At 40.0% G+C, this 24,284-nt stretch overlaps 1 protein-coding gene across 3 annotated transcripts in view; it reads left to right on the top strand.

Moving 5' to 3' along the window:
• Positions 1-24,284, top strand: part of LOC140209966 (semaphorin-3D-like) — a 106,532-nt gene that overhangs the window by 25,143 nt on the left and 57,105 nt on the right. For all 3 annotated transcript variants that reach the window (XM_072278663.1, XM_072278664.1, XM_072278665.1), the window contains exons 3-5: positions 3,724-3,783; positions 6,854-6,973; positions 14,989-15,082. In XM_072278663.1, the coding sequence (XP_072134764.1) occupies positions 3,724-3,783; positions 6,854-6,973; positions 14,989-15,082 (274 nt within the window). The remainder of the gene's footprint in view (positions 1-3,723; positions 3,784-6,853; positions 6,974-14,988; positions 15,083-24,284) is intronic.

The raw sequence follows: 24,284 nt of genomic DNA, 5'->3' as shown, positions 1-24,284 counted from the left end.
CAAGAGCATTTATTGTAGATTGAACTTAAATCAGCAAAGTAGCAGATTTTCACTTGTTTTATATGTCAGTAGCAACCCATAAAATAGGGTTCTTGGCTTGCATGTTCTTTTTCAGTGTGGGAAGTAATTATGCCAAACACTAAGATCATATAGCACTATGTTTTGGTATGTTAAGTGACTGAATAAAATGCTAATGGAAATTAGGACCTACTGTGTGTATCATGTGGTCTGCTGCTTTTATTATTTTCAAAATAATTATGCCGAAGTATAGGACGGGTCTTCAGTTGTAAATTGGAGAAAGGTCAAGTTTGATGACATCACAAAGGATCTGGTAGGTGTGGATTGGGGTTAGTTGTTTTCTGGCAAAAAAAATGTTTGGTAAGTGGGAGGCCCTCAGATGTGAAATACTGAGAGTATAGGGTTTGTATGTTCCTGTCAGGAAAAAAAAGGCAAAGCTAACAGGTTTGGAGACGCTTGGTTTTTGAGAGGTATTGAGGCCGTGGTGAAGAAGAAGTTTTGGTGTGTAGCAAGTGTAGGCAACAAGAACAAATGAGATGCTTACGGAGCATAAGAAATACAAAAGAACACTTAAAGAAGGAAATCAAGAAGGCTAAAACAAGGCATGAGGTTGGTCTGGCAGACAAGGTGAAGGAGAATTCCAAGGGCTTCTACAGATATATTAAGAGCAAAAGGACAGAAAGGGACAAAATTGATTCACTTGAAGATCAGTGTGATCATCTATGCATGAAATCAAAAGAGATAGGGGAGATCTTAAATGGATATTTTGCATCTGTATTTACTCCGGAGACAGATGCAGGGTCTAAAATTTGAAGTATCATGTACAGTCCTGGTCATCCACCTGCAGGTAATATGCCAATAAGATTGAAAGAGCAAAGAAAAAACTTGCAAGGCTATTGCTGTGAATTGAGGACCTGAGTTATATGGAAAGTTTGAATGACTTAGGATTTTCTTCTCTGAAGTGTAGAAGAATGAGGGTAGATTTGAAAGGGGCACACATGAGGAGTATATATGGGGTAAATGCAAATAACATTTTCCACTGAGGTTGAGTGAGACTAGAATTAGAAGTCATAGATTAAGGGCGAAAGGTGAAATGTTTAAGGGGAACATGAGGGGGACTTCTTCACTCCGAGGGTGGCGAGAGTGTGCAACACACTGCCAGCAGAAGTGGTGGATGCGGCTTGATTACAACAGACTAGATTAGATGGGCCGAGGGCCCTGTTTCTGTGCTGTAGTGCTCTCTGACTCTGTGACTCTATTCTGCGATCTTCGGTTGGCCTAATGCCCAATGCACACAGTATCTGAAAGGTGTTCAGTGGCAACAAAGAACTTACGATAAAAATGTAAGAACATTAGAAATAGGAGCTATCTGGCCCATTGAACCTGCTCCACAATTCACTAAGACATGTGTGATCTGGCCATGAACTCAGCTCCACCCACCTGCCTTTTCTCCATACCCCTTAATTCCCAGCTATGCAAAAATCTATTTAACTGAGTCTAGAATATACTTAATGAGGCAGCCTCTACGGTTTCCCAGGGCAGTGAATTCCACAGACTCCATATTTAAATTTACTGTCATTGGCTGAGTCAAAGGTGGGAAGGAGTCAGCATATAGGAGGAAGATTGAAAATCTTGTTGAGTGGTGCCACGCCAACATCAATCACTATCAGCAAGACCAAGGAGCTGATTGTTGACTTCAGAAGGAGGAAAGTGGAGGTCCATGAGCCAGTTCTTATTGGGGGATCAGATGTGGAGAGGGTCAGCAACTTTAAATTCGAAGGTGTTATAATTTCAGAGGATCCGTCCTGGGTCCAGCACCTAAATGTCACCATGAAGAAAGCAAGGCAGCACTTCGACTTCCTTAGAAATTTGCACCAACCAAAATTCCTTTGGATGAAAATCCTACAAAAAGTAGTGGATATGGCGCAGTCCATTACAGGTAGATCCCTCCCCACCGTTAAACACATCTACATGGAGTGTTGCCGCAGGAAAGTATCATCAAGGAACCTCACCATCTGGGCCATGATCTCTTCTGGCTGCTGCCATCAGGAAGTAGGTACAGGAGCCTCAGAATCCTCACCACCATGTTCAGGGGTAGTTATTTCCCCTCAACCATCAGGCTCTTGAACCAGAGGGGATAACTTCACTCAACATCACTCGCCACATCACTGAACTGTTCCCACAAACTTATAGACTCACTTTCAAGGACTTTTCATCATACGTTCTTAATATTTATTGCCTATTTATTTATCTTTTGTATTTGCACAGTTTGTAGTCTTTTGCACATCGGTTGTTTGTCCATCCTTTTGGGAGCAGTCTTTCATCGATTCTATTGTGTTTTTTGGATTTACTGTGTATGCCTGCAAGAAAATGAATCTCAGGGTTGAATATGGTGACATACGTGTACTTCAATAATAAATTTGCTTTCAACATTGAACTTTGAGATTCACTACTTTCTGGGAAAAGCAGTTTCTCCTCTTCTCCGTTCTAATCTGAGTTTGGCAGAGCTGGGATTTTTAGTGGTGTGTCAGTACTAACCACTGTTCTCAGGCCAATTATACAGAAGCCATCTTTAAGTGCCCCTGTAGAGAATGCTTCTGTGTAACCTGAAGTATAACTCCTTGACCAATTCTCTGCCTGGCATTGGAAGCCCAGTTTATATAGCACCACCCCCCCCCCACTTACTTTGCATCAACACAAATGCTCACAGACTAGGGTTAAATTATAGGTGAATATTCAGTAACTGTGATTATGATTAGGCTCCTCTGTGCATTGGATGCATCAACAGTCCAGAATGAAAATGTCAGACTCCGCTGTGACTCCCTGAGCATAATTTCTTTATTAAATCTTCAAAGAAACAAGAAACAATGCAATCCACTTTTTAGATAGATTCTCCCTAATCATTACATAGTGCAGTAAGGTAGAACATGGTAAAGCAATAACAACGCTGAATAAAGTGTAGAGAGTTATCAAAGATTACAACACAATCTCAATCAACGGAGAAGGTGGTCTGCTGACATTCAGATGGAGGTTTCTACAGATCTTTGTTTTATCATAATTAAGTGGGCAGGATAAAGTGTGAAAGATACTTCATACTCTGCAGAATTTCTTTGTAATGTTCTGGGAAAGAATTTCATTTTGCAGTAATCTCAAAGAATGTCAACAGTCTGTTGTGAACATCACAGCACAGACGTTTAGAAATCTCTACAGGGAAAACTGATGAAAGACAAAACTGACAGAATAAACTGTGTGGCTAATACAACAGTGAAGACAAGAAGGATCAGACTAGAATGAAAATGCTTGCTCTTACTATTTTCATACACACGTTATACACCATACACGTTACCCATTTCACCAATTATACCATTCCCATCTCACACCACTCTTGCCCGTTCAGATTTACCTGTATATTTCTGTCAGTGAGGAGGGTGGCTCAGAACAGGGGAGCTTCCTACAAAGATGTGGTTGCTACAGGATACTTGTTTGAAATGCTAAGATCGTACAACTGTGAGCAATTCGGGGTGATCCTTGTGTCATCTTCCTTCAGGGTGTGCGGAGCACCAGCCACCTGGTTAATCATCTCCCATGTACTCTCTTATGTCCAGACTTTTACAGTAACTGGCCAAAAGCTTAACATTGAGACGGCTTATTCTGATCGATCTTCATTCAGATCTTTAAAATATCTTTTTTTTCTCCTCTTGTCAGATTTATTGGCCTGCAGCTGAAGAGAGAGTGGAACTCTGTAAACAGACCGGCAAGAAGGAAGTAAGAAATGGCTCGCACTGTTCCGTAATTTCCACAAATTCAATTCTATTTCTTAAAAACAGTTTATCATATTTTCTGTCATGTTTATATGTTTTAAAAACTGCTTCCAACTTAATGTATATGAAGTACTCTGAGTTTTAAAACTGTAAAAATGATTTGTTTTAAACAAGGGAGCCAGGCTTTCTTGGATTATTAGAAGCTCCATTTAATATGAAGATGCACTTTTACTTTACATTTCATTAGATAGTCAATTGAAATATATTTAGTATAGTAATTTTTCCAGCAATCCTGTAATTTTAAAGAGAATACTGTGAGTTTTAGGGGACCATGGAAATAAGAGCCCTGTTGTGTTAAAGGGACCACAAGAACCATGGCTTCAATGCATTTTTAATGTATTAATAAGGAATGCAGGATCTGGGCACCAGACTCTTAGAGAAAATACAGAAATTGGCGTCTGTGCTCAATAAACCTTGTTGACAGCCCTGGCATCTTAAAGAGACCACAAGAAATATGCCTTAAAGCAATAAAGAAGGCAAAAGAACTGGTTCCAAAATGTTTAAGCAAATGCAGGTACTGGCATCAGTGTGTTAAGCAGAGCACACTGGCGTATTAAAGGGAGAACAGGATCCCAGTGTCTTAATTGGTGAGCCAGATATAAATATAAATATAAATATTCAATTATCAAATTATTGGAGTTTGAGTGTAATAAGCATTAGGAAATAAAGAGTTGTGGAATGGGATTGATAGGATCAATTTCCCTCAGGATCAATAAAGTATGACTATGACTATGACTATGATTGATCTGTTGGAAGCTGACATAGGCATGATGGGCCAAATGGCTCTTTCTGAACTTCAATAACTAACCAGGTAAACCAGTACATAAAAAGTTGATCATTAACCTGCATCCCCTACTAAATAACATGACTAAGACTAATAATTAATGAGATATGGATAAATGCAAAAACCTTAGCCTGATGTTTAAATGGAAATGTCCAGTGAATTCAAAGATTGGACATGTTATTAACTGGAAGACTAGAGCATGGCTAATGTTGTGCTTTTACTTAAGAAGAGCTATACGAGAAATACAGGCTTGTGAACCCAGTAACAGTGGTGAGAAAGTCACTGGAGGGCATTCTGAGAGACATGATCTACTGATGTTTGAAAGGCAGGAACAGATAGGAATGACTTTTTGTGTGGAAAATCATGTCTCACGAATTTGATGAGTTTTTTGAAGAGGTAACTAAGAGGATTGACAAGGGAAGTGCGGTGGCAGAGTTTACATGGGCTTCAGCAAGGACTTTGACAAGGTCCTGCATGGTAGCCTAGTCAAAAAGATGAGATCATGTGGAATCCAGTGTGACCAAGCCAATTCTATGCAAAATTGCTGAGATAGAGGGAATCAGGGGATGGTAGTGGAGAGTTGTTTTTCAGAGTAGAGACCTGCAATCAGCAATGGGCAGCAGGGATTGATGCAGGGTCCACTGATGTAACAATTTGGATGAGAATGTAGTTGGCAATCTGAGGATGACACCAGAATTAGTGGCTTAGTGTGGAACTGAAATTGGTTTATTATTGTCACGTGCCAAGGTACAGTGAAAAGCTTGTCTTGCATACTGTTCTCGGAGAAGAAATCATTTACAGGATTTGAAGTAAGAAAGGATAAAGTGATAACAATGCAGAATGAAGTGTAACAGCTACAGAGTAGGCAGTGGAAACAGTTGTCTAAGATTACAATCAGATCCAGATCAACTGAAAAAGTGGGCCAAGGGATGGCAGATGGAATTTAACTCAGGAAAGTGCCATGTGTTGCATTTAGGTCATTTTAAGCAGGGTGGGACATGCACAGTAAAAGACAAGTCCCTGGAGAGTGTTGTAGAACAGAGAGACTGAGGGTATATGTACATCATTCCACGAAAGTGGCCTCACAGAGAGACACTGGCAGGGAGTTAAAGAAGGTGTTTAGCACACTTGCCTTAATCAGTCAGGATATTGAGTACGGGAGTTGGAAACATCAAGTCACAACTGTACAAGATGTTACTAAGACAATTTCAGGAGTGTTATATGTATTTCTGCCATTACACTAGAAAGAGAGAAGGAAAGCTTCTCCAGGATATTTTTGGCACTGGGGGGCTTGAGTTATAAAGAGATTTGATAGGCAGGGCTTTTGTCCATGGAGCTGAGTCACCTGAGGGGTGACATTATAAAGATATATAAAATCATGAAGGGTATATAAATAAAATGAATGGTCTTTTTCCCAGGGTAGAGGAGTCTAAAACTTGAGGGCATAGTTTTAAGGTGAGAGGGGAAAGAGGGAAGATTTAAGGGGAGGTCTGAATGGCATCTTTTGTGGAACGTGCTGTCAGAGGAAGTGGAAGATGTGGGTACAATTACCATGTTTAAAGGGCATTTAGATGGTATCTTAATAGTTTAGAGGGATATGGTCCAAGCGCAGGAATATGGGACCGGCTCAGGTAGGCAATTTGGCCAGCATGGACAGTCAAGCTGAAGGGCTTTTATCTGTGTTGCATAAAAGATGACTATATGATGTTAAACAGATAAAAGAATAATGTTATTATTCAATTCAAGATCTTGTATACCAAGAAAAAAAATTGGAAAAATAATTTTGAACTCTCAAGTTGAATTCTCTTGCTGAAATGTTCAACAATTCTCAAGACAATTAAAAAAAATGTAATAAGGTTAGTATTTAGAGTCGACATGGGACCATTCTTCTGATGATAAGCCAATTGTGATAGCCAATAAACTGAGAGCAAGAACAACTCAACTTCGGTCCAGTTTCATCTGTGGAAAATGAGAGCCTCGGCAGAAAAGAGAGAGAGGGGCAGAAATAAATTGACTCAAGAAGGGTTCTCAGTTATTCTTTTCAAATGGTGCTGTTTGTAAAGAAAATTAGACTTTAGATGAACAAACTTACGTTGCCTCTTGCTTTGTTGTCACGTTTAATACAGTAGCAATGTTTGGCTGCTTTTGTATGACATACAATAGTATGATTGTGTTTCTGCTTCACTGGAAGACCATATATTCCTGTTCATGATATTTATGTTACTATTAGGCAGAATGTGCAAATTTCATTCGAGTGCTGCACAACTTCAACAAGACACATGTCTATGCTTGTGGCACGGGAGCTTTCCACCCTGCGTGCGGATACATTGAACTCGGGCCCCCTGCACAGGTAATGCATTTTGACTCTGTTGAAGGTAATAGTCAACAGCTGTCACTTCAGTTATATCATATTCAAACTTTATAATCACCAGGGCACTTGAGTTCAAGTCTTTTAACGACTATAGAACTGCTGAGGCCAGAGGAGCAGCCTGTTTTCATTACTTGAATTTACAATAACAAAGATTCACAATAAAACATCTTTTCATCACCAGCAACAGATTTCTCTTTGTCTGCCTGTACCTTTTCAAATAAGAATGATCAAATGTATTAATTAAGAAAAAGACTTCTTTAATCAAAGGTGTGCAACAGATATAATGCAGTTACGTAGGCTGTAAACGGATGCCTTCAGGATACAGAGAAGCTCTATTACCACCCTGCAAAATTATCTACCAGGAGTTTCCCAGCATAAAATATCAACAGGAGAATCAATGCACCGACAAAGGCCCAGAAAGTTTGGATCCCAGCCAGATCTGTGGCACCACTACTACATTGCTACAGAAATTGCAGCTGGAATGCATTGTGAGAGCTGGGGATTTTTGACTTCATATTGTTTTCTTTGTTATTTTAGTCTTTGTTCAGCCGCCTGGCATGCAACTGTACTAAATACAGTAGGTCCGGATGAAGGGTCCCAGCCTGCAAGGGTCCACTCTTTATTCCTTTCCCTGGATGCTGTGTGACCTGCAGAATTCCTCCAGCATTTTGAGTGTGTCATTCTGGATTTTCAGCATCTGCAGAATCTCTTGCGTTTGCTATATAGGTGAAATCTTTTGAGAAACCAAGTCAACAAGGTCTTGTATGCAACAAGCAGCTTGCTGAGAAATCGAAGGAGAATTCTGCAATGGGTATTTCACATTGGAGATTTTGTTAGAAATCGAATGTTGTTGGTGCAGAGTCTTGGAATGCTGCCTTAAGTTTATTCAAATTTTTGGCCTTCATTTAACCACTAAGTTGTACTGTAAGTTAGCAACAGGAACTGATAATGGGCTGTTGCACTTTTGAACCAACTTGTTTGTTGTGCCACAGTCTCAACTGCAACAGGCACTATTGAAGATTTCATTAATCATAATGAAGAACACTTCAGACGCTATTAGATGAGTGACTCCCAAAATCTGTTCAGTGTAGGAATAAATGTAAAGAACCACTTAACCTTTACAAGGGAACATCCATATAAGTGCAAGCCCTTGCAGTTGATAATACTGCCCACTGTTGAAAGTTTCCAAAACTTTTTAGTCATATTGATTTAATTTGCTTTCTGAAAGTTATTCACGGAATTTTTTTAAAAAGCTATTGAAGGAAAGCATGTCGACAAGGAATAAACTGGCTGCGGAATATTGCGTAAGGCTATTCCCCTGCTGATCTGCAGCTCCCTTTTATCATACAAACTCGTACAGTCAAGATTTCCTGTGATCTTAACTGCTTACTGCAAGATTAGACTGATCTTGCTTTGAAGTAGTTGGAGGAGCTTCTTACCAGTGCTAACTTCACGTTGTAACATGTTGTCTTCCACATTGTTTAACTTTCCCATATTGGCGTCTCATTTCCTCTTTCATAACATACAATATTCTTGCCACTTGTGAAACAGTGACTCACAGGGGATGCATAAATTAACAAAGGTGATAAAATATAAAACTCTCAGTTGCTATCCAGAGGGGGGAAAGCAATTTTATGTTATTAATTGTTTCATTAGCATGAAGTTATTGACTCAGATTGTACATGTAAACGTAAGAATGTAGCTGCAGCATTTTGTTCTCTAGGTTGCTCCATTATTCTTCAAGATCATGGCTGATCATTTGCCTCAGAACCACTTACATAGACAAACTCAAATCCCTTTATTTCATTATAAGAACTGTTCATAATTGTTCCTATTGGAGATCTAAAAGAATTCTTATTATAAGACCATAAAATATAGGAAGAATCAGGCCATTTGGCCCATCGAGTCTGCTCTGCCATTTCATCATGGCTGATCCAATTTTCCTCTCAGCCCCAATCTCTTGCCTTCTCCTTATCTCCCTTCATGCCCTGACCAATCAAGAACATATCACCTCTTCCTTCAATATATATAAAGACTTAGCCGCCACAGCTGCCTGTGGCAAAGAATTACACAGATTCACCACTCTCTGGCTAAAGAAATACCTTCTCATTTCCGTTCTAAAACGACATTCCTCTATTCTGAAACTGTATTCTCCGGTCTTAGACTCTTCTATCATAGGAAACATTCTTGCCACATCCTCTCTATCAAGGCCTCTCACCTTTGGCTAGGTTTCAATGAGATCACCCCTCATTCTTCTGAATTCTAGTGAATACAGGCCCAGAGCCATTAAACATTTTTCATATGACAAGGCATTCAATCCTGGAATCATTTTCATGAAGCTCCTTTGAACCCTCTCCAATTTCAGCACATCCTTTCTAAGATAAGGGGCCAAAACTGCTCACAATACTCCAAGTGAGGCCTCACCAGTGCTTTATAAAGTTTCAACATTACATCCTTTGTTTTATATTCTATTCCTCTTGAAGTGAATGCTAACATCACCTTTGCCTTCCTTACCATGAAGTCAACTTGCAAATTGACCTTTAAGGAATCCTACACAAGGACTCCCTTGCACCTCAGGTTTTTTTTGTGTTTTCTCTGCATTTAGAAAATAGTCAACCTTGACATTTCTTCTACCAAAGGGCATGACTATACACTTCCTGATGCTGTATTCCACCTGCCATTTCTTTGCCTAACTTTCGAATCTGTCTAAGTCCTTCAGTTGCCTCTCTACTTCCTCAAAACTATCTGCCCCTCAACCTATTTTCATATTGTCTGCAAACTTTGCAACAAAGCCATCAATTCCATCATCCAAATCATTGACATATAACGTAAAAAGAATTGGTCCCAACACAGACCCCTATGGTCCACCCCTGACCACCTGCAGCCGACCGGAAAAGGCTCCCTTTATTCCTGCTCTGCACCCTGACAATCAGCCACTGCTTTATTCATGCTAGAATCTTCCCTGTAATACCATGGGCTCGTAGCTTGTTAAGCAGCCTCATGTGTAGCACCTTGTCAAAGGCTTTTTGAAAATCCAAGTACACAGCATCAACCAATTCTCCATTGTCTATCCTGCTTGTTGTTTCTTCAAAGAATTTCAACTGAGTTATTAGGTAAGATTTTCCCTTGAGGAAACCATGCTGACTACGGCTTATTTTATCATGTGCCTCCAAGTACTCTGAGACTTCATCCTTGATAATCAACTCCAACATCTTCTCAATCACTGAGGTCAGACTAACTGGCCTCTAGTTTCCTTTCTTCTGCCTGTCTCCCTTCTTGAAGTGTAGAGTGACATATGTAATTTTCCATCCTTTCGGAACTATTCCAGAACCTTGTGATTCTTGAAAGATCATTACTAATGCGTCCACAATCTCTTCAGCCACCTCTTTCAGAACTCTTGAATGACACCATCTGGTCCAGATGACTTACCTACCTTCAGACTTTTCAGTTTCCCAAGAATCTTCTTTCTAGTAATGGTAACTTCACACACTTCATGACCCCTGACACCTGGAACTTGCACCATACTGCTAGTGTCTTCCACAGTGAAGAAAGATGCAAAATTCTTATTCAGTTCATCTGCCATTTCCTTGTCCCCATTACTACCTCCCCAGCATTGTTTTCCAGTGGTCCAATAAGCACTCTCACCTCTCTTTTATACTTTATGTATATGAAGAAACTTTTAGTATTATCTTTAATATTATTGGTTAGCTTACTTTTATATTCCATCTTTACCTTCTTAATGACATTTTTAGTTGCCTTCTGTTGGTTTTTAATAGCTTTCCAATGCTCTAACTTCCCACTAATTTTTCCTCTATTATATGTCCTTTCTTTGGCTTTTATGTTGGTTTTGACTTCTCTTGTAAGCCATGGTTGTGTCATCTTTCCTTTAGAATGCTTCTTCCTCTTTGGGAAGTATATATCCTGTGCTTTCTGAATTGCTTCCAGAAATTCCAGCCATTGTTGCTCTGCCATCATTCCTGCCATTGTTCTTTTCCAATCAATTCTGGCCAACTCCTCTCTCACGCCTCTGTAATTCCCTTTATTCCACTGTATTTCTGATACATCTGACTTTAGCTTCTGCTCAAATTTCAGGGTGAATTTGATAATTTTATGATCACTAGTTCCTTATGGTTCTTTTACCTTATGGTCTCGAATCAATTCCGGTTCATTGCACAACATCCAATTGGTGATCCCCTAGTGGGCTCAACCATGAGCTGCTCTAAAAAGCCATTTCTAAGGCACTCTAGAAACTCCCCCTCCTGGAATCCCACACCAACCTGATTTTCCCAATCTACCTGCATATTGAAATCCCCTCATGACTATTGTGACATTGCCCTTTTGGTATGCGTTTTCTATCTCCCCTTGTAATTTGTAGACAACATCCTTACTACAGTTAGGGGGATCTGTACACAACTCCCATCAGGATCTTTTTACCTTTGCAGTTCCTTAGCTCCATCCATGAAGATTCAACACCTTCTGACCCTATGTCACCTCTTTCTAATGATTTGATTTCATTTTTTACCGGCAGAGCATGCCGCCCCCTTGGCCTTCCTACCTGCCCTTTCAATACAATGTGTATCTGGACATTAAGCTCCCAGCTATAATCTTCTTTCAGCCATGATTCAGTGACGCCTACAACATCACACCTGCCAAACTGCAATTGTGCTTCAAGTTCGTCTATCTTATTCCGTATACTGGCTGCATTCAAATATAAAACCTTCCGTCCTGTATTCACCCTTTTCAATTTTGTCCTTTGCAACTCATCCTGTTGACTGCAATTTTGCCCTATCAACTACCTCTCTTCATTATCCATTGCCTCTGTTTGTAAGCCAGCCACCTCGTCTTCAGCACTATCATCCACCTGTCCTATGATACTTATTTCATTGAAATAGACCCAGCTCAGGACACTCGTTGCACCATGCTCAACCTTTCATTTCCGAACTTTGTCTGAGGTCTTGCCAACATCTACCTTCACAACTTCTGTCACACTGGTTCCCATCCCCCTGCAGCTCTAGTTTAAACCCCACCGTGCAACATTAACAAGTTTTTCCACTAGGATATTAGTCCCCTTCCAGTTCAAGTTCAAACTGTCCCATCTTTACAGGTCCCACCTTCCTTGGAAGAGAGCCCAGTGATCCAAATTCTTATCTCTCCCCCCTACACCAACTCCTTAGCCACATATTAAACTGTATTATCTTCCTAGCTCTGGTCTCACTAGTGCGTGGCACAGGTAGCAATCCTGAGATGACAACTTTGGAGGTCCTGACCTATAATTTAGCAACTAACTCCCTGAACTCTCTTTGCAGAACATCATCACTCATCCTACCCATGTCATTGGCACTACATGGACCACGACTTCTGGCTGTTCAAACTCCCACCTAAGAATGCTAAGGACTCGATCCAAGATATCCTGGAACATGGCTCCTGGGTGGCAACATACCATCGGGAATCTTGTTCTCGTCCACAGAACCTCCTGTCCATTCCCCTAACAAACAAATCCCCTATCACTACAGCATGCCCCTTCTCAACCTTCCCCTTCTGAGTCACAGAGACAGACTCAGTACCAGAGACCTGACCACTGTGACTTTCCTCTATTAGGTCAACACCCTGACAGTATCCAAAGTAATATACAGTACCTGTTGTTGAAGGGGATGGCCACAGGAGTTCTCTGCACTGGTTCCGTAATCCCCTTTCCCTTCCTGACTGTCACCCAGTTTACTGTGTCCTGCAACTTAGGTGCAACTATCTCTCTATATATCCTATCTATCACCTCTTTGGCCTCCTGGATGATCTGGAGTTCATCCAGTTCCAGCTCCAACTCAACGCCGATTGTCAGAAGCTGCAGCTGGATGCACTTCTCACAACTGTAGTCATTAGGGACACTGGACATCTCCCTGCCTTCCCACAAATCTGCAAGAGCAGCATTCAACTATTCCGCCTTGCAACTCAACTGCCCTAGCTAAGCAGATTTAAAGAAGGGAAGGAAAAAAAAACTTAACTTCGAGCTTTTCTTTCCTTTGGTTTCCCTGACTGAAGTCTAGCAGACGTAGAGCCTCGAGATGTCCACCCAGACGATGGTCACTGCACTTGCCACTGCCTTCCTTTAATTTGCTCTTGCTAATCAATCCCAATCATCACACATCCTGATAGACCCATTTTTTTTGGCTACTCAGGCCACTGGCGTTTTCCATGGGCTCTACTCAAACTTGGAAAGAGTTACTTCAGCCTCCATACAAGCTAACTCACTGGCTACTTTATCACGGATGGTATAAGGAACCAGACAGCCGTTGTAAAACTTGGTGTTGCATTTTCACTTAAGACTATTTTACCCTTTATATGTTTCAGTTTTCCAATGCCATCCTTGAACACTGCTGCAGCATCATCCAGCGCCTTCCTTAATTCACTTTCAGTTGACTCCATTGCAGGGGAGGTGGCATGTAAATGGTGGATGGATCTCCAGTCAAGTTGTAGTTGTCTCAGCCAATGATGGCCCCCGAATTCTGACCCTCCTGTTTCTACCATATACAAGCCCAATGGAGCTTGTTGGTTGTTGTATTTCATTGTTACGGATGTCATTCCTACAGGAATTATCTTTTCTCCAGTATAAGTTCTTAAGTGGAAATCTGCAGGCTTCAGTTCAGTAGCTTTGAAATGCTGTTCAAACTCATTTTGTGGGGTGATCGAAGCAGCTGAGCCAGTGTCTAATTCAGTGGTGCCATAATGACATATGTCATTCATGCACTTCTTACATTTAACCCATAATTAATTATGTAAATAAACAAAGAATGCTTAATCAAACAATATATTTACAATATTACTCTGATATTACTGAAATATTGAATATACTACACCCTTCTCCCTTCTCAAGAGTGAAGTGACATTTGGAACCGTTCCAGAATCAGGTGATCCTTGAAAGATCATTGCTAATGCCTCCACAGTCTCTTCAACTACCTCTTTCAGAACTCTGGGTTGTAGTCCATCTGGTCCAGGTGACTTTACACCTTTTAGCTCCCCAGGAACGTTCTCCTTTGTAACAGCAACTACACTCACTTCTGTGCCCACCCCAACACTCTCAACACAAGGTGTCGACTGTTAATTTCCCTTCATAGATGCTGCCTGACCTGCTGAGTTCCTTTGACATTTAGTTAGTTGCAAGGGAATAGATTTGAGTTGAGATGGTTAGCTTTCTGTTGTTAAGTGCTACATGGCAACTTCCGTGATCCAGGAAATTTTCTGTATTAGAGACAGTCGAATACATAACGTCAAGCCTCCTTCCATTGATGTTTCTTTTGTCTTGTGTGGTCAGCAGTTAGAGTGCCAGATGCTTATCTCCATGTATCATCAGTATTAACGTGCATTTTACCTAGCTCCAATTATTCTTCTCAATTTTTCAAAGTTATTTTTCTCAACCTGACAAAATTTGTGAAATGTTGCTTTTGCCAATATCAAAGTGGCATAATTAATGTGATTTATGCAAAAAGCGATAGGAAGTCATGCGTGGAGTTTGTTTCCGAACCTCAAAAGACTTAATAATGTATGCCATGAATTGAAACATTTCACCATTTAGACTGCTGCCTATTGAGTCGGTCCTTGGATGGGTTTCAACTAATACCTTTCCTGTCACTCACTTTGTCAGCTATACAATATTAGTGTCAGGAAACAAAAAATGTTGCATCATGAAATTTAATGAAGATACAATATAATAGGTGATGAGTTGGTGAATTATCATAACTGTTATTGGCTATGAAATTGATTAATATTGTGTTTAAAAAGCCTGCCTCTGAATACCTACTTCTATCTATCAGCTAGCTAGCCTTAAAATAATCTGACATGTTATTCTTCTCTTATAACTCTTACTCGTGTATTTTCTAACTCCAAATCCGATTTCTAGCATAAAATATGTTTTAATACTATATTGTACAAGCAACAAGAGATTGGAATATTGACTATTAGTTTTTCGTTAATTCTGATCTCTATTTTCACTTCACTGACAGGAGCTTTCGTTGAAGTTTGACCTAAAAACCCTGGAATCTGGAAAACTGAAGTGCCCTTATGACCCCAACCAACCTTTCACATCAGTCCTCATTGGTAAGCCATGTTGCAGATGTGAATAGTTAATGAACACATGAAAGAATTGATGCACTGATTTTAATGTGGCCCTACAATTAAAGTGTGCAGATAACTGGTAGCTTTTGAAAATTATGTGCTTTAGATATTATGCAAAATAAATTACACTTTGAAAACTATTACATGGATGTTCCACACAAAGGATAGTGGTGGCACAGTAGTGTAGCTCATAGCGCAATTGTTTCATAGCGCCCGCAGTCACTGATAGGGGTTTGATTCCCGCTGCCGTCTTGTAAGGGGATTGTACGTTCTCCCCATGATCGCATGGGCTTCCTCCAGGTGCTCCAGTGTCCTTCCATATTCCAAAGAAGTATGGTTAGAGTTAGGGAGCTGTGGGCATGCTGCATTGGTACTGGAAATGAGGCAACATTCGCAGGCTGCCCTCAGTATAAGCTTTGGACTGTGGTGGTCGTTGACTTAAAACAATGCATTTCACTGTGTGTTTCAATGCTTCGATGCACATGTTACAAATAAAGCTAAGCTAATCTAATCAAAACTGACCTCTTACATTATGATAACGGACACTTTAGATTATTTCCATCTACAGGTCCGTAGACATCTGCTTGCATCTTTCCATAACTTCTCAACCTCTGAGACAGCATAATATTCAGCCATTTGCAATGGAGTGTCTCACAGACTGAATGCTACATTACAGACCGAAGTCCCAATGCTAAATATCAGCTCAGTAATTTATCATAGATTTGTCATAGGGGCAGGACAACACGTGGCTCTAATTAGTCATATACGATGACCACAGTTGAACCTTGTTTAATCTTTTCACCCCACATATGAACTGTGTTTCCCTGTAAAGCTATGGCATTAATTACTGCAGGGCATTAAAATAATTGTTTTGTAACACACAGAATTTAAAAATAATGCACAAGGGAATGTTAACGTTTCTAACATACTTCTTCTGAATCACTATGAATTCCCCATTGAGCTATCTGATAAGTTATTATGTTTTCTTATACTCTCATAGCATACCTTTCATGCTAATAGCAATATCAAACTGGTTTCAAGTTCCTGTTCAATTGCACCATTTACTTCAGTGATTTTCCCCCCAGTTTGTGTAATCAGCACAAAAATTAGTAAAATTTTGAACACAAGTTCCATTCAGTAATATTTGCTCAAATTCTGCTCACTAGTTTTATGCTGGAAGTAGGTTTTAATTACAAAAGCACTTTGGTCTCAGGGTGAGTATACTGTACCATTGTTGGGTGTTTCTGCTTTAGGTCCATTTATCAATGTATTCCAATGTGACCAGAAAATAATTCAGCATATTTTAAAAATGTCATCTTCAGTAAATTAAATTTGGATGGTGATTGACAGCGAGTTCACATGCTTAAGTCATGAAAACTTACCTCTCTTAAAATTTCACATAATCTTTTTGCACTACTTTTTATTTAATTTAATTTGTTTACACATATTTATTATTGCAATTTGTAGTGTTTTTTATGTATTGCACTGTACTGCTGCTGTGAAACAAAAAAATTCAAGACAAATGTCAGTAATATTAAATGCGATTCTGATTATATTTTGTGGAGCAGATAATTTCTTTTTAACATGATGCCTGGTTATTCTGCCTCATGCAATGTCTTGCATTTGGTATTATACAAATGAATTTGACTGGAAATGTACAGGAAAATGAACCACTTTTCATAGCAGACTAAATTTTGGACATAGTTTGCATGCATACAAGACAAAAATACAACTCTGCTGTCTTTTCCATTGATTTTTGTTTAAGGCAGGGTTTTCCAACCTTTTTTATACCGTGGACCTCTACCATTGATCGAGGGCCTGTGCACACCAGGTTGGGAACCCCTGGTTTAAGGGATAGTATATGGCATAGAAATTCCTTTGGGTGATTCCTCTATATCACTTTAAACTGTGAATGTTTGTAACATATTTGTAAAGCAGTTCTCTGCCTATATTATTTGATGGTGAAATTCACTTCTTTCATTTTATCATTAAGAGTCAGTCAGGAAAAGTTAGTTGAATGCATTTGAAATAGGATTGTAGGCACTACAAATCTGATAAGCCTTGGTAAGTCAAAGCATATGATTTCCATTTTAAATAAAGCTGGGGTAATTGTACATCTTGACATGCATAGATCTCCTTGGATCCAGATGGACTTCAAGGAAGCATGTGGCTAAAATGGGAAGGAAATTCCTCACGGGAAAGAAACGAATAATTGAAACTTTCTGTCTGTGGGTTTAGGCTTTATTAAATCTGGGAGCAAAGGGATAAAGAAATCCGTGAAACTTCTGCTGATGGCATGGTGGTGGATTCATTGGAACTGGGCAGCAGATTTCTGCTTGCAGAACTCCACGTTCCAATTCTAAAGTGAGAATAGATTTCTGTGTTGCCTTTTTGGACTCTCATCCCACTGCATACTGCTGCAGTTAATGAGTTTTTGGCCAGCATATTGATGGATTGTTACCTTGCTACTTGAACCTAACAGTTTCCTGCCAGTAATGGAAATAACTTAACTAAGTGAATAGATTTGCTATCATTCTGCACCTACCATCTCACTCAAGTGGCCCATTCTTCATGCGTAACTTGGACATTTTGTCAGCTGGTTATTTAATTGTGTGTGAAGAGGGTGGATATCACAAGCAAGCCTGCTTTTTGTCACAGATTTACAACAATCAGCAGACTCCATTTATACGGTGCCATTAATGTTGTAAGATGCTTCAGGGAGCTTTCCAGGAGCAATAATCAAACAAAATCCGACACCAAGCCACACAAACATATTAGGACATGTGATCAAATGCGGCGTCAATGAGCTAGATCTATAGAAAGTCCTAAATGAAAAAAGAGCAACTGAGAGACAAAGAAGCTTAGGGAATGAATTGCACTTCTTAGTGTCCAGAGGTCGTTGAAGGAAGAATTGTAATAATTCAATGTTCAAATTCCTTAGAGGAGGAGTGCAGCTTAAAGGAAGGCTACTTGCCACACTTCACCACATTGGCTCTTTTATCTAATTTCTCCCACTCCAAATTGAGAAACAGCAATGATTTTCGTATCTGTATTTCCAAGCTATTTATCAGGTGTCAAACAAAACTTAACACTGGATTGCAGAAGGATGACATAAGATATTCTGCTCAGGAGCACTCCGTAAATCCCAGTCACAATAATGATTAAGTTCTATTTGTGCCTCCTGTCTGTCTGAATCTAAATCAGCCAGCATATCCCACAACTTCCCTGTCATTCATGTCTTTGTTCACCCTCTTCTTAACTGTGTCTACGTTGCTCCTTTCAACCATCAGCAATGTTACAGCAAGTTCTACAACTCAGCCCCTTCGAGTACAAAAGTTTCTTCTGAATTTCCTTTGGGATTTCTTGGTGACTATCTTAAACTGTGATCTCTAATATCCTCTTCCCCATGTAACAATATTATCTCCAAACCCACTTTATCCAAACCCTTTGGTATTGATTTGGTTTTATTATTGTCACGTGTGCCAAGATATAGTGAAATCTTGTTTTGCAATACTTTTTATACGGATCAAGTCATTACACACAGCATTGAGTTACAATAAGGGAAAGCAATATTAATACAGAATAAAGTGTAAAAGCTATGAAAAGGTGCAGTGCAGGTAAGCGATAAAGTGCAAGATCACAACGAGGAGATGGTGAGGCCAAGAGTCCAGTTTACTGTACACGAGGTCTGTTCAAAAGTCTGATGACTGTAAGATAGAAGCTGTCCGTAAGCTTGGTGGTAGCTGCTTTCAGGCTTTTGTGTTTTCTGCTCAATAGCAGAGGAGAGAACAGAGAATATCCAGGCTGGGTGGGGTCTTCGATTGTGCTGGCTCGTTTATTGAGGTAGTGAAAAGTACAGACCGAGTCCACAAAGGAGAGGCTAGTCCACAATTTTCTGCAGTTTCTTGCATCCATATGAAGAGCAGTTACCATACGAGGCCATTATGTATTCAGACAGAATGCTTTCTGTGGCGGTCTATATTAGTTTATCCCTCAGCCTGATTTTCATGTATAATATGGTGATCATACCTGTACACACTGTAAACAAACCGGGTTCAGTTCAGATTTAACATAAATTCACTTCTTTTCAGTTCCATTCATCTGGAAATAAACCTTAGTGTTTGGCATGGTTTTTTTTACGGCTTAACCTGAGGTGAATCTGTGCTTTATTATTTATTTATTGAAATACAGTGTGAAATCGGCCCTTTTGGCACTTCGAGCCTTATCGCCCTGAAACGCCCAATTTAAAACTATCCTAATTACGAGACAATTTACAATGACCAATTAACCTACCAACCAATACAGCTTCGGACTGAGTGAGGAAACTGGAGCACCGAAAGGAAACCCACGTGGTTGTGAGGAGAACGTACAAACTCCTTAATTTTTTAGACCATAAGATGGAACAGAATTAGGCCATTTGGCTCATCGAGTCTGCTCCGTCATTTCATTATGGGAAATCCAATTTTCCTCTCAGCCCCAGTCTCTTGCCTTCTCCCTGTATCCCTTCATGTCCTGACCAATCAAGAATCTATCAACCTCTGCCTTAGATATACATAAAGACTTGACCTTCATAGCTGCCTGTGGCAAAGAATTCCACAGATTCACCACTCTCTCGCTAAAGAAATTCCTCCTAGTCTTTGTTCTAAAAGGACACCCCTCTATTCCAAGTCTGTGTCCTCTGGTCTTATGTCCACACTACGCCGGATAATTTTGAAAACGAAGCTTTTTCTCTTCGTTTTGCCCTCCCGTCCATACTGAGCCGGCGTTTTCAGCCCCCGAAAACGGAGGTTTTCGAAAACACTCTCCAGAGTGAATAAATCTGAAAACGCTTAATATCCGGCGTAGTGTGTAGGGGATAACTGGAGAGATTTTAAAACGTTGTCATGACAACACAACAACAATGCTTTTTCTGCTTCTGCTTGGTACTGCGCAAGCACTGCCGTGCGGCTGTTGTAACGCGCAGTCGGTGTGAACGGCGTGAGAGTTAAATTGTAAAGTGAGCTTTTTTGACTATTTAAAAACGCTGTCATGACGTGCTGGAACAGATGTTCGTTATTTTAACAACGAAGTGAAGAAGTGAATAAGTATACTCACTTCGCCCTGTTTTCTGACCTTGCTTGTATGAAGGTGGTTTACCTATTTATGCAAGTACTTCTCTGACAACAGATGTGTAACAGCCTAATGTAACATTGTATGGAAATACAAGATAACGCTGATGCAGACATGTTTTATACATTTAACAAGGTGCTTTATTAATGCAACAGATTTAGTCAGTTTTTAAATGTTCGTCGTCAGCCGGGTCATACTGTCCGTGAACTCCCTGTCAGTTGCCTCCATACGCTCCAGCATTTGTTTTTTTTAAAGACCTCCTGTGCGAGAGCCAAGAGTAATTCCTTTGAAGTTTTTCTACTGTGTAACTGTACAAACGCGCACTAAGTATATCGTTTCCTCTTCGCTTCTTTTCTGTGTGTCCTGCGCGCATGCCCAGGAGGAGATTCGCCCAAATATCCGCTTAATGTGGACGGAGATATTTTGAAAAACGCTTAGTGTGGACGCCTGTCGTTTTTACTCGAAACCGGCGTTTTCAAAATTATCCGGCGTAGTGTGGACGTAGCCTTAGACTCTCCCACCATAGGAAATATTCTTTCCACATTCAGCCTATCAAAGCCTTTCACTATTCAATAGGTTTCAATCAAGTCACCCCTCATTCCTCTGAATTCCAGCGAATACAGGCCCAGAGCCATCAACGCTCTTCATACTACGAGCCATACAACTCTAGAATCATTTTTGTGTACCTTCTTTGAACCCTCTCCAATTTCAGCACACCCTTTCGAAGATAAGGGGCCAAAACTGCTCACAACACTCTATTTCAGTCCTCATTAGTGCTTTATAAAGTCTCAGCATTACATCCTTGCTTTTTTTTAATTCAAATTTTTATTATTATTTATTTTTATTTTATTAAGCAGCACAGCATATCACAGAGCAGATACAGTGCAGCATACTTACACAGCCATCCCATGACAGGAAAACAAATAAAACTTAGAGACAGAAAGAAGTTCTAATTTAAGTTTAAATTAACATACAACCAAAATTGATCCCACGCATCTTGCACTTTTCCCTTACTGTTAATTCTTCCCAACATGTGTTCATATGATGAAATCTTAATCATTTCCTCAGTCCATTCCTTCACATCCTTGCTTTTACATTCTAGTCCTCTTGAAATGAATGCTATCATTGCATTTGCTTTCCTCACAACAGATTCAACTAGCAAATTAACCTTTAAGGAATCCTGCTCAAGGACTCCCAAGTCCCTTTGCACCTCAGTGTTTTTGTATTTTCTCTCCATTTAGAAAACAGTCAACTCTTTCATTTCTTGTACAAAGTACATACTATGCACTTCCTGACACTGTATTCCATCTGCCATTTTTTGCCCATTTTCTTAATCTTTCTGTAGTCAACTTCCTCAAAACTACCTGCCCCTCCACCTATCTTCATATTGTCTGCAAACTTTGCAAAAATCCACCAATTCCATTACCCAAATCACTGACATATAATGTAAAAAAAACACAGACCCCTCTGGAACACCACTAGTAACCGGCAGCCAACCAGAAAAGGGTCCCTTTATTCCCACTCTTTGTCCTCTGCCAATCAGCCACTGCTTTATCCATGCTGGAATCTTTCCCGTAATATTTCACCTTTTACCCTTAACCTATGATCTCTAGTTCCAGCCTCACCCAACCTCAGCAGGAAAAAAAACCTGCTTGCACTTACGCTATCTATAGGCCTCATAATTTTGTACATCTTAAAATACTTCCCGTTCTTTTCACAAGATCTTGCTCCTCTACAACTTTAGGCTTTTAATCCACTGATTTCAGCACTTCTTTTGCAACTTCTCCATTCTCTTCACCTTATCTCTGTAGGTGATTCTTCAATTCACTAACCCCAGTCGCCAGATATCCAGCTCTGTATTGTTTCACCTCTCTTTCTCTGCCCTCCTCACATTTAACTTGCTCCTTTTAACAAGCTTTGGATTACCTGTCATAATTTTGCATAATACTGAGGAAGACTGAAAAAAAACTGTGAAGGATAACATTCATAATCTTACTCAAATGTACTAATAACACTCAACACAAATGCAGTATATGTGAAATAATAAATTCTGGTTGGAGGAATGTGTAAGTCATTCTTTACTTTGAAGGTTCAATTCTATGGAGGTATAGAAATCAAGGGATTTTGAAGTACAAATCCAGTAATCATGAACTTGTGGGGGAGCTTCTTCACTCAGGGGGTAGTGAGAGTGTGGAAAGACCTGCCAGCAGAAGTGGTGGATGTGGATTCAATTTCAACACTGAAGAGAAGTTTGGATAAGTACATGCATGGGAGGGGTACAGAGGGTATGGTCTAGGTGTAGGTCGATGGGATTATGCAGAATAATAGTTTGGCACAGACTAGATGGGCTGAAGGGCCTCTTTCTATGCTGTGGTGCTCTATGACTCCTTGACCCCGAAATGTAATCAAACTAGGAGGACAGAGAGCACAACGTCGATAGGTGAATGGGGCTTATTGTACGAATAGTAGATTGGGATGAGCTCAGGTTTGCAGAGGGTAAAAGATAGGAGTTTGCAGAAGGTAAAAGATAGGAGTGCTCACAGTTAAAGATAATAAAAGGATTGACAAGTTTCCTGCTACAAGATAGGTTGAGACAGCAAGGCAATGCTGCAGAGATGGTGAAGAGGATATGGGGTCAGAATCAGCACTCTGGATCAAACAGATATTGATGAGTCTGGTTTGGTCTTTTTATTTGAATTATCCAATTACCAACTGGAAGCTACTATAGAACCTGTCTCCACTGCTCTTATGCAATCAACGTCAAATGTAGAAAGTGGTTTCTTAACTTCCATTTTGTTATTCTGCAAATTTTCTTAAATCTGCGCCCCCGGTTCCTAAATCTCCTGCCAAAAATAGTTTGATTTTCCTCGTCTGATTCACATGTGGGCTCACTTTCCAGCAGAAATTAAAAATTGAAGCACTGTCTGATTTTTCTCCCTCGGTATCCCACCCCCACCAGCACAGAAAAATTTGCCAATTATAGCACCCCTGCAGCTGAGATCAATTAACCAAACACAGTTAAGGGACTGAACCAGTTAATTTTCTCATCTGTGTGGTTCATTTCTACAAAGGTTATGCACTTGCTAACTGAACCAAAGGTGGAGTGGTTACACACACATTTCTATTTCATAAGGAATATATACAATATAGTTATATATGTTTTTTGTACATACAGGAGGTACGCCCTTTGATTTCAATTGAACCACCCTTGCTCCCAGTTCACACGAAAGAGCTTTAGCAGCAACACAACCTCCAGCATTACGGCTCCATCTTTGACCCCTATAGTGAGAATAGTTGTATTCACACCTGGCAATGGTTAACAAGCAATATGCTAATTGCAATGTAAACCATAACTGACGCCTTTTTTTATTGCCATACGAATTTAATCTTGGTTTGATATATTTGTAGAATTTGACAGACTGACTTTGGTAATCCATAATAATTTCTCATACAGCTATAATACAATTCACATTGTAGCAGATAGAGTGAATATCATGTATGATATAATGTATGAGTGATAGTGTTTGCTGCTTATGTTCCAGGACTAGTGAACCAGAAACACAGGCTAATGATCTGGTGACTTGATTTCAAGTCATGTTAGATAGGGAATTTAAATTCATTTTACTAAATCAGCAAAAAGTTCAACATGGTGGCTATCGGGCTACTGTTCTGTTATTAAAAACCTGTTCGATTTGTTGGTGTTCTTTTGGGAAATTGACCCTGCAATGAACAATATCTGGCTTCAGACCCACTACAGTGAAGTATTATTTTAATTTCTCATCCAGCTATCACTTTCCAGCTTCTTACTCTTGTCCTCTTCCTCCCCACACACACCCTCCTTCTCCCTCAGCTGTTTTCACCTATCACCTTTTGCTATATGGTTATATAGGTCAGTGGGACTAGGTGAGAGTAAGAGTTTGGCACGGACTAGAAGGGCCGAGATGGCCTGTTTCTGCGCTGCAATTGTTATATGGTTACATGCTGACTTGTACTCTTTTCCCTCCCTCCGCCTTCTTATTCTGACTTCCTCCCCCTTCCTTTCCAGTACGGATGAAGCACCTTGGCCTGAAATGTC

This window comes from Mobula birostris, chromosome 14 (genome assembly GCF_030028105.1).
Source record: "Mobula birostris isolate sMobBir1 chromosome 14, sMobBir1.hap1, whole genome shotgun sequence".
Classification (NCBI taxonomy): domain Eukaryota; kingdom Metazoa; phylum Chordata; class Chondrichthyes; order Myliobatiformes; family Myliobatidae; genus Mobula; species Mobula birostris.
This window is presented reverse-complemented; position numbering and strand designations above follow the sequence as displayed.